The 12,354-nt window shown below is 38.8% G+C and overlaps 1 protein-coding gene across 1 annotated transcript; it reads left to right on the top strand.

Annotated features, from left to right (window-relative positions):
* The first annotated feature begins 3,539 nt into the window (after positions 1 to 3,539).
* Positions 3,540 to 11,280, top strand: LOC148869249 (uncharacterized). The gene is made up of 5 exons (XM_088974118.1): positions 3,540 to 3,808; positions 5,201 to 7,201; positions 8,778 to 8,898; positions 9,844 to 9,903; positions 10,007 to 11,280. The coding sequence occupies exons 2-5, from the start codon at positions 5,364 to 5,366 to the stop codon at positions 11,138 to 11,140; spliced, it is 3,153 nt and encodes a 1,050-aa protein (XP_088830244.1). The 5' UTR covers positions 3,540 to 3,808; positions 5,201 to 5,363; the 3' UTR covers positions 11,141 to 11,280.
* Positions 11,281 to 12,354: the final 1,074 nt, after the last annotated feature.

Raw genomic sequence — 12,354 nt, 5'->3', positions numbered from 1 at the left:
TTATGAAAATACTTTTATAAAAGTACTTTTATAGAAGTACTTTTACGAAAGCACTTTTATAGAAGTATTTTTACGAAAGCACTTTTATGAAAGTACTTTTATAGAAACACTTTTGTGGAAGTACTTTTACGAAAGCACTTTTACAAAAACAATTTTATAAAAGCACTTTTGCGAAAGTACTTTTATAAAATCACTTTTATGAAAGTACTTTTATAAAAATACTTTTACAAAAGCACTTTTAGGAAAGTACTTCTATAAAAGCACTTTTATAAAACATCTATTCCAATTGGTAAACATTGACTATTGGAGACCTAGGCTAGTGGATTGTGAATACTAGCACTTTTTTTTTTTTTGAAGAATAAAAATGAGTAACATAGGGCAGTTGTTAGTCTGAAAATAATTCATTTTTAAGAAAAAAAGTGTTTGGTTCATAGCAATATTTTCTCATTCTATCTATTTTTACCCATTATTTTCCATTTTAGGATTTCATCTTGGGTAAGAATGAGAAAGAATGAGAATTGAACCAAACATGGCCAAACTCTTTCATTCTTACCCATTCTTGCATATAATGAATAAGAATTAAGAGAATGAGGCCCAGAATAGTGAACCAAACACGGCCTAAGTTTCTGAATTAGGTTCAAGGTCCAGAAAGCATTGACCCACTTGGTCAAGGATCTTACACTGAAGTTGCCAATGGCTGGTTTCTTTTCTAGAACGACAGCTCTTGGACTGATTTAATGAGGACCGAATACCCCAAACGGAACTTGTAGGAAGGCACGAGGGCGATCTCCAACGAGTTCTCAGTTAGTGCATCTCCATGATTCTCATGAAAATGGAAGTTGCTGCTGCTGCTACAACAACATGGATCAACTTCTTTCATGTTTTGGGATATCTCCATTAAATGAGGATGGATAACGACTACAACACTTACCATGTATGCAACCCATGATCTGAGAATTAAGATCAAGTGGGGAGCAGGAAAATGGGCTTTTATAGAAAGCAACATTGTGGAATTAATGGAAGTTCTTCTTAAGGTATGTGTTGAATTTTTCAAAAGTTTAGGGAAGGTTTTTGTTAAAGTAAAATTTGAAGGAAGATTTCATGATTGTCAGAAACCTCAACAGAGATTTTTGTATTTTATCCTATAAAAGGATAAATTATAAAGACCCCTGTACTTCAATTTGCGACTTAACTTTACCCGTTAGACAACCCCTTCATTAGCACTCTGTCATTTAACTTTGAAAAAGATTTTCATCCGATTGTTTAAAGTTTTTCAAATGCCCAAACTACCATTTTCTAATTTATTTGATCATTTTCTTTAATTTATGAAATTAATATCTTAGGATTCTATCCGATAAAGGTAGCTTTTCAAATAGGGGCAATGTATGTATCGATTCTCAAGCACGACTGAATATACACCGTTTTTCTCTTTTTTTCTTTGAATCAGACTGAATATGCACGTTCTCTCTCTTCTTCTTTTCTTTCTTTGAATTAGACTGAATATGCACTGTTCATCTTCTTCCCCATCACGACACCGAATAGAGAGGGCTGTGACCCCTAAGCTCTCTTCCCCATTCTCTCTCTCTCTCTCTCTCTCTCTCTCTGCTTTTTTTTTTTTTTTCTTCCTCCTCTTTCTTCTTCATTCCTACTGTCTCCTTTCTATCTCTTGATGAACCAAACCACCTGGTCGTCCCTTGTTCATCGTCTACCCTCTCTTGACTCGACGCAAGGGTGGAGTCCCAACGAGAACTCTCCGCCACGACTCCATTTCTCTCATCCATTTTCTCCTTCTTCTTCTCTCTTACCCTCTCTCATTCCCTATCTTTTCCCCTCCCCATTTTGATCACTGTTCATTGTCGAACATCGACTCCTTAGTGGTGAATATTTTATCCACTTTCTCCATTCTCATCACTGGCGAAAATCTCTGTTTTTCACCCTCTTTTATTTATTTATTTATTTTTCCATCGTCATTGTTCGAGTAGAGTTGACTATAACAGTGGAAATCGCGTGAAAAAGATGAAGACTGTCCTAATCATATTCCACTACTACATTGGAAGGCTTGAGCAGAGTGACCTATATTTTCACTCTTTCATCAGAAGGCTCGCACTATTCGAATTGACCTGTTGATCATATTCCACGAAGGCCGTCCCTGTTGGAGGACTAGCAACCCGAAGCGAGAATCGTCTGAGAAAAACCTCCTTTCCATCGATCGAAGAAACACTAAGCTGAGAGCCTGAAACAAGAAATGATAGGAATACCAATGTGGAAAAAGGCTTTGGGAGATTTTTATTTCTGATATGGATTGAGTAGATTGATTCCCACCAGATTGTGACCCTGGTTTATTTGATATTACTTTTCGCTGAGAAAAGAAATTGAGAGTTCAGTAAAGATCGCTGGAAGGAGAAGGACAAAGTGAGGGGTAGCATGGAGAGATACAGAGGTTTCGGGTGAGGAAAAACAAAATAAGACGATGCAACTTTGCTTAAATTAAAAAAAAAAAAAAGAAAAACAAATAAAGCAAATGGCGGTAAATTTAAAAAAATATCAAATACAGTGCCCTTATTTGATATTTTTTCAAAAAAAAATTTATTCTATTCTAATTATTATATAAAAATTATTACTTTTATTAGTATTTATGCTCAGTTTTGAAGGATTATAAATGCAAATATATACATTATAAATATACAAAATATATAGTTTTGCACTCTACAAATATTTATATTTGTACTCCTTCCAAACTGAGCATTAGAGATGAAAATTTGCCTTTATCAACAATTAGCTCATTATTTTACCATATTTTTTACACTTTGTATTGTTCATTGTTTTCTCCGATAGAGAAGATTCATTTACATAAAAGAGAGAGAAGAGATCAACAACATGAAACCATAAAATCAGAGTATGTTGTTTTCTCAGTCGTTTTACTGAAGCAATATATCTCCATTTGGATCAATTAGGTTTAAAAAAAAAAGAAAAAGTTTAATGAGATATTTTGGCAATTTAAGGCCTTCCGTCATCTAACTTAACAACTGAGGGAGCATTTGTCACAATGTAAAAATTCAGAGGGCCTTTATCGCAAATTGAAGTACAGGGGTGTCTTTGTTACTGACCTATAGTAAGGGGGGCCTTTGTAATTTACCTACTCGTATGATCGCATCGTATCGTCCACCATTTCCGTCTCCATCTCTTGATTATGGATGGGAGCGGTCACATGCTGAAAGTCAGTGACTCACTTTTTCCCCTATGCGAGCGCTTCCTTTTTCATCATTAGTCTCCTAAGGAGAGCGATATTCAGATAGAAGTTCTCATACGCTAAGAATTCCGCCAATCCCTCTTTCTTCATTGTTCATTGGCTACAAAAGTTAAAATGATCTGTGATGAACACGTGGCGATCATCTGAGCCCGACTTTACGAGGAGTCTCATCTGAATGAATGTAGTCAGAAGATACCATGCCACGTCTGGGCTTGCCTGGCCCAACTCACCACGTCGGCATTTCGTGCCACTGGGATTCATAACTGCCAGAAAGTGAGGGTAACCTAGTAATTTCGCGGAAATCATTGCCCTACTTCCTCTTCTTGTGACTCTTGCCTCGTTTCGGAGTAGATTTGAGCTTATCTTACAGGAAAAATGAACACAAACTGACATTAATCTCTCTCTCCTTCTCTCTCTCTCTCTCTCTCTCTCTCTCTGGAAGAATTTGGGGATTTTCTTCGAGGCTTGTGAATTCCTAACCGGTTTAGTTCTGTTCTGTTCCCGTTAAAACCTGTTCTCTGTCCATTGTTCCTCGAAGCGCCATTGCCGTTTTCACAGGTATGTTTTCATGTGTGCACTCTTTCCTCCATTAAATTCTCTTTCTCTCCTTTGCTTCTTCTATTTATTTCCCTAATTTTGAATCGTTCTGTTAAAGCCCTGGTTTGTTAGGGTTTTCTATAATATTTCATGGAACATTGGTTTTTGTTTACCTTATTTTGTTCGTTGAACTTTGATTCCGAGTGTTCGTGACTGCATGCTTATCTGATTCAGGGAGACCATAGAAATGAGAAGTGAAACATAACATGGTTTGAGCGATAGAAGTGGCTTTACTGCAAATTGTTTTTTTTTTTTTAATTGACGTTGCATGAAGAGTGCGTATGGTCTGGCTTAGGGTTTTTGGCCATGCACACCTTTTCTATTGTTTGTTGCATTGTAGGGTATCGTGTTTGATATTTTGTGTTGCTTCTTTGATTGGTTGTGCTAGAGGAGTTAGTACCCCTGATTGTTCTTTTGAGTCGATTTTGACTTTATGCAGTGCATTTGTAGATATATCCAGGGGGCTTGATCCTCTAACTTTACAATGTTTTCATCCTCTAGGACACATGAGGCTATGTATACCAGCCTTTGGGTTCTCATATATGTAGAACTCTTCCTTAGCAGTGGTTTAAAGGTGAGCCTCAAGCATGTCTAGCTGCAAAGGTGAAGTGCATTTTAACATGCAGCTCGCTTAAACCCAGGCACAGCCCCTTTCCTCAGTTCAGGCATGTGCCTAATTAAAATGCCTTTTTTTGTCTTTTAAATATGCTTTAAATAGAACGGAATGGCGAAACAGGATTCGTGTAGCCAACCTCATATAGTTGGGATAAGGCATGGATGATGATGATGTGTTTTACACCTTTGTGATGGTTTATCAACTTCCAAATTACCTTCTATTGTTGTTTGCACACTAGTAATGGTCTTTTTACTTTTCAATAAACAAAAAAAAAAAAAGACTTCTTAAATACCTAAAGCGTCAGTTCTTGTAAATAGGATCTCAAATGGAAAAATTTCCACTAAAAAGGCAACAACAATAAAAGAATATAATTGTAACTCCTTACCCTGCATGGACTTGTTTCGACTTGCCTCGAAGAGTGGCCTTTACAGGGCAGAGGGCTGATCTCCTAGGATTAGGAATTCAAGTTGTTTACATCACACTAGCCATTTGAAGTAATGCAACTGGATTCTTAATTTATGTCCAAGAATATGTAAAATTATATAAAATGGTGTATTCTTTAATTTTTTATTTGTGAATCTTATATCCTCCAGCTTCCATGTGAAATATCATGAGGTATTACTAACAATCTGTATGTTTTATTTGTTGTGAAAACGTGCTTTTGGAGGTGAATTCTAGTTATCTCTGTTTTTCACTGGGCTAACCTATTTCATGCATCAATCTTTCTGTAATACTAGATCTTGGAGGATCTTACAAGGAGACGTATATGTGCACAAGATTTTACAGTATTATTGGATTTAGAGCTGGGCACACTTTTTGGCAATGTCATTGGTATCATACTAGTTGAACCTGTTGATTTCCATATGCGCATATGTTGTGTTGTTCCCGGGTGTTTTTGCCATGTCCAATAGTCCAGGGCTACAGCAATTGTCAATACCAAGTAAGCAGATGGGGCAAATGGAAACCATGTCCAGCAGCATGGCACCACAGCAATTAGCAATACCAGGAAAACTAACTTCTCATATAGAACCTAGATCCAGTAATTTGGTGTCACCACATTTATTAGCCAATAAGCGGCCAGCACAGATGGAACCCATGTTCAGAAATCTGATGGCACATCAATTATCAGCTCCAAAGAGAACTGTACAGATAGGGTCTACTGCCAGTAAACCAGGGTCACAGCAATCGCCAATACCAAACAAACGAACTGCTCAGATGGAACCATCTCCTAAGGGCCAAAGTGAGTCATTTGAGTCTGTCAGGTCCAAGCTGAGAGAATCATTAGCTTCTGCATTGGCTTTGGTTTCTCAGAAAAAGAACAAAGTGTCAGATGTAGGAACAACTTCTCAGAATGAAGCTGCAAATACTCCTAGACAGGCCCATGAAGGTTCTCAGCCAGCTGAGTCTTCAACAACAATTGGTACTAGATCACAGCATATACCTGAAAGGCATTTGGAAACTCTTCCTTCCCAAGATTTCAGTTCTCAAAAACATGATGGTGGCCAAAATTCTTCTCAAGGAGTTTCATCTAATGAAAATGTAGAAAATGCATTAAAAAACTGGGAGGTTGAAGGACCGGAATTCCAGTTGAAGCATGTATTTTCAGAAGAAGATACTTCATTCAGTAACAGCTTCCTTATCAAGGATGAACTTCTACAGGGAAATGGACTCTATTGGGCAACAGATCTTGATGTAGAGGTTTCCAAAGCAATGGAATGCCATTCTGCAAAACGACCTAAATTAGAGCATGAGAAAGAATGTAGAGATGGGGTGGAGCAAACATTTCTATCTCCAGAAACTTTGGCATTCAAAATTGAAGCTGAACTCTTCAAATTATTTGGAGGTGTTAACAAGAAGTACAAGGAGAAGGGCAGGTCTCTATTATTCAATTTGAAAGATCGCAATAATCCAGAACTGAGAGAAAGAGTAATGTCTGGAGAAATTACTCCAGAACGTCTATGTTCTATGACTGCAGAGGAACTTGCTTCAAAAGAGCTCTCTCAGTGGAGAATTGCCAAAGCAGAAGAACTTGCACAAATGGTAGTTCTCCCAGATTCACATGTTGATATTAGACGTTTGGTGAAGAAGACACATAAAGGTGAGTTTCAAGTAGAAGTTGAACAAGATGATAGTGTCTCGGTGGAAGTTGCTGTTGGAGCAAGTTCACTTTCTCCAATCCTGCACAAAGCTAATGAAGCAAATGCTCAGCTTCCTTCTAAACCTAGTGTAACTGAAACACCTGAAGTAGCTGTTGAGTCTGATAAGAGTATCCAAGAGGACAAAACACTCCCAAGTAGCATATCTGCCCTTTCACATGATGGGACTGATTATATGCAAGGGTTCATGGTGGATGAATTGAGGGATGCAGAATTTCTTCCTCCAATAGTCTCTCTAGATGAGTTCATGGAATCTCTTGATTCAGAACCACCATTTGAGAACATACAAGTAGATGCTGGGCAGTATGGAAATATATCAGGTGAGAAGAAGAGCTCTGGTGCTGGCACCAAGTTGGATTTCCCAAGTCTTGGTTCAACAGATCCAGTAGATACTGCCCCTAATAAATTGGAGGAAATGAATGCTAAATCCACAAGGATAGATAGTAATGTGAAATCCAGTGATATTCATATAGACACGGGAACCTCTTCTCCTGGTGCTGCAACTAAGGGTGAGCATGTATGGGAAGGCATTCTTCAGTTGAATTTCTCAACCATGGTCACAGTTGTTGGCTTGTTTAAAAGGTGCAATTGTTATCCTGTTATCCTGTTTAAGTTTTTCTTTGATATGATTTTTTTTTTCTGTTGCAGATTACAGTTTTGTGATGTAGATTTTGATAGACAAAATGGGTATTTAGTTTGCTTATGCATTCTAGAAATAATTTTCCATTTACTGGTTGTTACTTAAGCATTTTGTACCTTTAATGGACATACTAAATGTACAGGTTATGTAGATCAGTAGAAAGTCCACACCATACAATGACTGTCACAGTGCCATTATGCTTTTCAGAGACAAGTGCTTTGAAATTTAGATGTGTCAATTATTATGCCGAACAGTTCATCTATATAATATGTATTGAAGTCAAACGTGAAATGCCTTACACCAATAGATGCCATTGTTTCCTGGTAATATGTATTGAAGTCAACCAGCATGTCTCATTGTTTCCTGGTATTTTGTTTCTAAAGGCTGGATCACATCTTAAGAATATAAGTTGCTACATTTATGATACTTGGATACTTATATATAAGTGCCATATCACATCAGATACTTCATTTTTTTAATGAAATTCCATATCTGATACTGTGTCTAACATGTTCTTGCTATACCTGATTACCATAAGACGGGGGTTGTACTTGCATAAAGGCACTACATGCAACAACTCCATTAAACACGTGTAGGCAACACCAGTATCTGGACGCCCTTGTGAAAAGCTATTGCACTGCTCCGGAAAAAATGATTGTTTTGTTAGTTTGGGGGGGGGGGGAGGGGTTAGTTTATTATTCTAGGGAGTCCGTTACTGGTGCAGCATGTCTTCCAAAGGTATGTGATAAAATGGAAAGGTGCACAGCAATGTGAAGGCTTTTCCACTCTAGGTCCATGAAACCTTCTGGACTGTTATTTCTCATTCATTGAAAGATTTCTATTTACCTTTTAAGTTTTGTCACACTGCATTGATATTGTTTGTCTGAAAGCTTATTACTGCATGCTGTAGTTTTGTCTATGCGAATATTTATCTGCCAGTTCATGCATATTGGTTCCATTCAGGCGTTACCTGCTTTCTTTAACAAAACCTATTGGTGGTCTAACTGGTCAATGCGAAATCTTTTGTGGAAGTAATGTGTATTGAGAGCATGGAGGTGTTCAAGCTTTCAGTACACCTCAGCACAGTATGTTATCTCCATTTATCAAAGGAATATGTTGCTTCACTATATCCATATTGCATAACTTGAGCCTCTCAAGAAAAGAACCTGTGCCAGATTTGTAATGACTAACGAGGAAGAATAATAGCAAGCTGTGTTATTTAAGAGAATACATATTTGGAATTTGTTGTTTGTAGCAAATTTCATATTAAGTATCTATACCATTTTGGTTTTTTATTTTCTGCAAACTTCATTTTTCCTGCAACAGTAATTGCTTTACTATTAAGAATAGATATCTAGATTTTGTCAAGCTATTGATAGCCAATTTTCATCAAATAAAATATCATGAATCTTGTCTAATTTAAAAGCATCATATTGGAGTAATAAGTTTGTTCTGAATATTCCTTTTTTAATCTCTGCATGTTTCTTACCACATGCTGATCTGATTTTGTTGTTATAGTGGTGAAAAAACATCTGCAAAAGAGTGGCCTAGATTTCTTGAGATCAAGGGGAGGGTCAGACTCAATGCATTTGAGAAATTCCTACAGGATCTTCGAATGTCTCGGAGTCGTGCAATCATGGTATCTCTCATTAATTTCTTTTCATTATTATAACTATTCTTGTATCTCATTTCAGTGTATATTATTAGTCCTACTGCCATTGCAGCCTAGGGCTTTTTGATCTGATTCCACAATACTCCTATCCTAGACCAACACTTGAATGGCATTTTCTTTTAGTAATGCGAATGTTGATGAGATTTCAATGCGAATGGGCTTCTGTGGAGATAACCAATTATTTTCCTTAGAATTTCTATCAAGATAATGTGTTCCTTGGGCTGATAACAAAATTATTGCATTCTATCATTTCTCATAAAAATGAATTTAATTATAAACCTGAAAAAGAAAGAAATATTGCAACAATGGAATTTACAGTCAAACAATTTCTATTGCAAGAAATTAGCTCTAGCTCCATATCCATCAGCTGGACTTCAATTAAGAGGAAGTCCAAATTACATCATAAAGCAAATCCAATTATGGCTAGGGAAGGGGTTTTTCCTTTTCTCTTTTCATTTTCTTAACGAATGGAGAAAGAGATTTAAGATCATACAAATGGAAAGCAATGTGAAATCCTTAAAAATACTACGGGAGATGCCATGGGAATGCTTTTTTTTTTCCCGAAATCAGCAAATCTCAATGGTTGCTCGTTGTTAATCTCCACCCTTTTCCTTGTGTTTCTCATCAATCTCACACCATTATCTTATCTTGTTCCACTTGCTGTATTTTTTAGACTTACAGGATTAAATGTTCTCTATATTGTTCCCATTACCAGGGGAGGGGGGGCGGCGTCATGGGTTTGGGTGATGGGCTACCCCCTGTTATGTAGCCCCATGAATCAAAAATGGGAAAAAAAAAAACTCCACTTGGCTTGGTTACGTTTAGACGTGCATGCCTTTTGTGACATTTCCTATCCAGTTGATTGTTGCATTTGTCATGGTCGTAATTCATGGAACTTGCTATACTTCGTAGGTCGTCCAATTTTGTTGGAAGGAAGGATCCCCAGAGAATGGACGAGTAAATCTTTGTGAGGTGATGCCCATCCTAATCCTATATATTCCGCCTCATCTCCATTCCTGTGCCATATTCTGTCCTTGATCTGACCCCAAATCTTTGTTTTATCTATTTTTTACAGGTGGCTGATTCTTATGTTATGGACGAGAGAGTGGGATTCGCTGAACTCCCCGGGGTAGAACTCTACTTTTGCCCACCTCATACGAGAACAGTGGAAATGCTTGGCCAGATCCTGACTAAGGACCAATCAGAGACACTTGGTAGTACAGATACCGGTCTCATTGGGGTGGTTGTATGGAAGAAGGCTCAGGCAATCTCCCCAACGTCACCCAACTCATCTGGGCACCATAAACACAGCTCAAAAAAGCAGCACCTTGCTTCAAGGAGACAGCAAGAAAAGGATGCTAATGCAAATTTAAATGCCAATGCATCCTCGAAACCTCCATTACCTTTGGGACCACCTCCTACTAATCCAGAGCCCCCACCTGATGATGACCCCATCGATGATGTTCCGCCTGGCTTTGGCCCAGCAGCTGCCAGGGACGAGGATGACCTACCAGAATTTGATTTTGTTAGAGGCACTAACTTGCCATTTTCTCAATTCTCTGCCCTTAAAAAACCCCCACATGGGTCTGGCATGGCGCCTTTCCCCTCTCAACCACCACCCCGTCCAGTAGAGCAAATGAGACAACTGGTTTATAAATACGGCCAGGGTCAAGCAGGTTCTAATCCTGTGAACTGGCAGCACAGACATGGAGGTCTTGAGGTTCAACCTTGGGATGATGATGACATCCCAGAGTGGCAGCCGCAACCCTCACATCAGCCATTGCCACCACCAGTGCACAACATTCAGCAACCACTTCTGCCCCAACATCAGCATATGGTAAATGTAAATCAACAGCATCCATTGTCAGGGCAACCTCAACAGCCATCATCTGTTCACCCTTCTCAGCCTGTTAACCCACTAGCGGGACAACAAATGCCGTTTCTGCGGCCCTCGATGAATATGATGCCGAGCCAAGTCCATCAAACTGTGGCCCCTCCCCCTCCTACTTGGCAGCACGGTGTGTGGTGGACCCCCCCATCTGGAACTGGAGGTTCTCAAGGCCATGCTGCCCAAGCCAATGGGGTAAGACAACCCTGCCATTTTGGTGGGCAGCCGGTTGAAGGCCAGCTTCATGGGACGCCAAGCTACGGAGCTGCACAAAACAGCATGGATTGGAGACAAGATGCCTCGAGGGGGAGAGGATTTTAGGATCCCCCATGTAAATCCCATGTCATCAGCATCTAACTTAGTTTTGTAATTATAAAATCCTTTTCTGTATACTAAACTAGCTTCAGCCTTTGAGCTTTAAAGCCAGAAAAAAATACAAAATTTAGTTTCGTTCGGCTTAAGATGGAATAAAGGTAGTAGATGGACTGTTCAAAGTATCGATATGCCCGACATGCCCAATATGCCGGTAGGGGTGAATAGACATTGTATTTTATTGCTTTTTTTTTTTTGCAACCGGTTCAGGGGGGACGGTTTAGGGCTCCTCCACCCCCTGAACTGGTCAGACCCCTGATACACCCACTATAAAGGTGTATTGGAGGGGTCTCAGAACGATACGTATCGACCGATACGTGTCGATATTTTGAACCTTTCTCCCAAGACCTCAGATTGGCTCGGACCAACGCTGGTAATGGCCTTTTTATTAAAACAATCTATGTGGTGGGTGCACTGCTGGCCCTTTTCCTAGTATCAGTGAATTTTTTTGCCCTTTTTGAAGTATATTCCTCTTTATCGTTTTACAAAGAAAGCCTATCGAATCGTAGTGGCTGGGAACGTTCTTACAGGTTAGATCCCGCGCTGTTCACCTTCTTCCTTTCGTTTTGCTTTATGGTTTTCTATTCTGGAAACTAGTTTATTCAACTTTTCAACCAATATTTTTAGGTTGGTTAGGTAAAGTACAACTTCCGACCAATGCGGGTAACCCTTATTTTAGACGCACCATGTACCTGGATTGCAAATATAAAGCTAGAAATGAACGAGGGAAAAAGTTATAATAGGCCTAAGCTTGATCATCCGTAGAAAATGATGCCATTAATATGCGAACATTTGATGCTTTCCCTCGTGTCCCAAAGAAATTCTGACCTGTCAGTTTTACCACCTGCAGTTTCTGTATTAGCGATAATGCAATGCAATTGAGTGTACCAAACTGTAAACAAATTTCACCAGATAAGACAGCATGAGACGCAGCCAACAAAGCTTCCAAAAGATGGAGCTAAGTTTCCCCACATTTTCTGCTGCAGAGGAGAGTAAAGCAGCAATTTGTGCTGTTTCAACGTTCTGGGAGAAAAGAAATATTTCCAGAAACATTTTAGTAGATTTAATGTCTCGATAGTGAAACAAATTTCAAAGTTGCTTCAATTATCGATGAGGCGATGAGCACGGAGGAATGCCAAACACCAACATTCTTGATGGTTTTT

This window comes from Nelumbo lutea, chromosome 2 (genome assembly GCF_056320005.1).
Source record: "Nelumbo lutea isolate HS-2025 chromosome 2, American lotus-T2T, whole genome shotgun sequence".
NCBI lineage: Eukaryota > Viridiplantae > Streptophyta > Magnoliopsida > Proteales > Nelumbonaceae > Nelumbo > Nelumbo lutea.
Note: the sequence above shows the minus strand (reverse complement) of the source record. Positions and strands in the feature narration are given on the sequence as shown.

What these genes read in the sequence shown, in the direction of transcription:
- LOC148869249 (XM_088974118.1), top strand. Translation starts at nt 5,364, where the DNA reads ATGTCCAATAGTCCAGGGCTACAGCAATTGTCAATACCAAGTAAGCAG. An exon ending in CTCGGAGTCGTGCAATCATG is followed by an intron (nt 8,899 to 9,843) that starts GTATCTCTCATT and finishes TATACTTCGTAG; the next exon opens with GTCGTCCAATTTTGTTGGAA. An exon ending in GACGAGTAAATCTTTGTGAG is followed by an intron (nt 9,904 to 10,006) that starts GTGATGCCCATC and finishes TATTTTTTACAG; the next exon opens with GTGGCTGATTCTTATGTTAT.